Source organism: Diaphorina citri, unplaced genomic scaffold, assembly GCF_000475195.1.
Source record: "Diaphorina citri unplaced genomic scaffold, Diaci psyllid genome assembly version 1.1 scaffold2405, whole genome shotgun sequence".
In the NCBI taxonomy this organism is placed as follows: domain Eukaryota; kingdom Metazoa; phylum Arthropoda; class Insecta; order Hemiptera; family Psyllidae; genus Diaphorina; species Diaphorina citri.
Window position 1 is genome coordinate 20,365 of NW_007379829.1, and position 3,574 is coordinate 23,938.

Consider the following 3,574-nt stretch of genomic DNA (forward strand, 5'->3'; position numbering starts at 1 on the left):
TCTCCTTCTTCTTCGTCTTCTTCTTCTTTTTCTTCTTCGTCTTCTTCTTCTTCTCCTTCTTCTTCTTCCGTATTCCTTCATTTCTCTTTCCCAGTCCAAGTTTTTCCCTCTTTCCATCCGCTGTCCTTTTTCCTCCCCCTCCTCCTCATTCCTTGCTCTTTCCCCTCCTACTTTTTTTCCCCACCGTTCATTTTCCCCTTCTATTTCCTTTCCCCTGCCTTTCCCCTCCGTTCCTTTCTCGGTTTTCTTCGCTATTCATGATGGCTCATCCTTTCCGAATTTTCACTGCTGTTTCCTTATGATTTCCGTTTTGATTTGAATAGATACCATCGGCTTCGACTCGTTTCAGGTACTCCTTACTTTTGTCTCTTCTTCTTCTTTTTCTTCTTCTTCTCCTTCTTCTTCTTTTTCTTCTTCGTCTTCTTCGTCTTCTTCTTCTCCTTCTTCTTCTCCTTCTTCTTTGTCTTCTTCGTCTTCTTCTTCTTCTTCTCCTTCTTCCGTATTCCTTCATTCCTCTATCCCAGTCCAAGTTTTTCCCTCTTTCCATCCGCTGTCCTTTTTTCCTCCCCCTCCTCCTCATTCCTTTCTCTTTCCCCTTCTACTTTTTCCCCGCCGTACATTTTCCCCTTCTATTTCCTTTCCTGTCTTTCCCCTCCGTTCCTTTCTCGGTTTTCTTCGCTATTCATGACGGCTCATCCTTTCCGAATTTTCACTGCTGTTTCCTTATGATTTCCGTTTTGATTTGAATAGATACCATCGGCTTCGACTTGTTTCAGGTTTGGGTAGACTTTCTCTACCGTTTTGCGGTCGACAAATTTCCAAGATAGGTAATTTATACTTTGTTTGAACGAAGTGCAGTTTGTCTCTTTGTTTTTAGTCTATTCTCTATTCTTTCATCAGAAATCTCGAATGGTAAATGTAAATGCAGTTTCTTTGTGTTATTATGTCACAACTTAGGTGCTCACTGCAGCATTGTAGGATTTTCCCACTATCTCAATAGTCCCAAAATCCAATGTTTACCTACCATGGCACCGGTCGCTATAAGCATTTATATATTATGTCATAGCTACTCATTTTCCTCACGAGGCTGAGTGGGCCCCGCAAGAGCCAGTCACGGATGTCAATCATTTGCATGATACAAATTTCTTAACCCCGCCGGGAATAGAACCCGGGTCTCCCGCGTGCAAGGCGAGCCCAGTGACCATTACGCTATGGGAGCTGATCAGAAATCTCGAATGGTTATTCCAATGTGATTAAAATTCCCCGAATTATAAGGTTGATAAACAATGGACGGGCGATTGTTTTTCGTCGCATGAAATTTTCAAAATTTGATTTTGCCCTTGAATTCGGGTGAAGACAATGCAATATCTGGCTTTTACTAATGACTAGTCTAGCTTAGCGGTCTGCACTGTATATATGCAATGCACAGTCACCTTCTTTTGAGCCACCCTGCTGATTGTGCAATCATTTATTGTAATTCTATCCGTGTTTAGCGAACAGTATAATTGTATTGCTGATTGCTGAAGGCAAATGCATTACCAGTGGAATAAAATGAAGTACACGCATATTTACTAACGATATTCAATGGTTGCAACAATTACTAGTGTACGAGTAGGTATTTGTGTTTTATTAATTTATTATTTATTTAACTATCTAGCTATCTACCTACACACTTTTTACAATAAATATTTTTCATTAATTTATTTTTACACAATTTTACCCCTTGTCTACTATAAACATAAAAACACTCACATACATTCGTTCTATCCTATGTACATTTTTACTTTTTTTTCTCTTTAGTCCGTCCTTCCTTTATTATTACAATAGTAATAAAAAGGTATAAGGGACGGACTATTGTATTCGCTTCGGTGTCTGTCACTCTTTTTTTTAAGCTAAAAACATCTAGATGGTCTTGGAGGAGTATTGGACAAAGAGTAAAAATAAAAGTAATCATTGTAATCAATCAATACGATCAAAATGAAGTTTTGGTAGAGCTCTCTAGGGAGACAAAGAGTGAGCGAGATAGCGGAAAAAAAGAGAAGAAGAGAGAGAGAGAGAGAGAGGAAAAACGGGAGGAGGGGAGAGAGAGAGAGCGAGGGAGAAAGGAGAGAGAGAGAACTGTTGAATACCTCAGGGCTTAGAAAGTAAAAACAGCTCACATTTCGAGTTTTTTTATGGTCAGAATGAAAAAGGTCAGAAATTCTTGGAGTTCTTGGACTATGTTTTTTTTTCTGGTTTTTGAATAGGTACTTTGGAATATGACGAGAAATATCTAGGACAAACAGAGAGAAAGAGAGAGAGAGAGAATTCCCTATTTGGACAGGGGATATTTACTACTGGGCAGAGAAAAAAAAAAATCCCCTTAGGAAGCTTACGACTACGACTGTCTATTTCGTCTAGATACTTATTTCTCTCTCTCTAACATCTCTCCCTCTTCCTTCCTCTTTCCCACTTTCAGCCATCTTTCCTCTCACTTACTCCGACTTCTGTCCGTCTGATCCTCTTTTCTGAAGATCTTCCTTCTTCTTTTAGCCCTTTCTTCCTCCCTCAGCTTTGTCTTTTTCTCTACCCTCCTTTCCCTTCCCTTCTCAAAGTCTCATTCCTCCTTTTCCTCAGTCTCTCTCCCTTCCCTCCCTCTCTTTGGACTTTAAGGGTCTGAGTGCCAAAAATTCATCTTGAAAAGAACCCAATCTAAGAAGACGAGAAAAACCTGCTGAATTGGTTCTTTCGTGCTTACCATCTTACTGAAACTTGGCCCGGCGCACTGCTCGTATTCTTCCACCCCCTCGCTCCCATCCTCAGAGTATGAATTCACACTCAGAGGGTGGGGAAAAAGAGGGGTAAATTTTTCCCCTTTTTTTCTCATAAGCCACAAATAACAATCCATTTTCCTAAGGTGACAGTTACGGAGGGATTTCCCTCCCTCCTAATATTCTTCCCTCCCTTGACCCAGCTTGTTGTTTGTAAATCTGTTTGTACTTTGTACAATGTTCCAACACAACTATCGAATAGGTTGACCGATTTTGAAGCCATTTGGGGGAAATACCCCTTTTTTCGAGTGATTTTTAAAGTTCATTTTCTAAGCATCATATTTGGTTATTTTGTTTCAGGAATGAGTTCTATCAACGCCTCCACCATGCTGTCACCGAAAGCCTGGCTTGGAGTCCTCATTGGTGTCATTTTTGCCATCCATAAAGGTAAGAACACACAGTATTATGTGACATTGTTCATTATTATTATTATTTTAAGCTAAAAACATCTAGATGGAGGTTGGTGGTCTTGGAGGAGTATTGGACAAAGAATAAAATAAAAGTAATCAATCAATACGATAAAAATGAAGTTTTGGTAGAGCTCTCTAGGGAGACAAAGAGAGAACGAGATAGCGGGGAAAAAAGAAGAAGAGAGAGAGAGGAAAAAACGGAAGGAGGGGAGAGAGATAGAGGGGAGGGAGAGAGAGAGCGAGGGAGAGAGGGGAGAGAGAACTGTTGAATACCTCAGGGCTTAGAAAGTAAAAACAGCTCACATTTCGAGTTTTTTTATGGTCAGAATGAAAAAGGTCAGAAATTCTTGGACT

General features: G+C 40.1%; 1 protein-coding gene across 1 annotated transcript; it reads right to left on the reverse strand.

The window, feature by feature from the left end:
* Nucleotides 1-265: 265 nt before the first annotated feature.
* LOC113471415 (spermatid-specific protein T2-like) lies at nt 266-3,193 on the reverse strand. Its single transcript, XM_026830547.1, is given in 3 exon segments — nt 266-505; nt 2,558-2,630; nt 3,147-3,193. Coding segments are annotated over 3 exon segments (360 nt in total).
* Nucleotides 3,194-3,574: the final 381 nt, after the last annotated feature.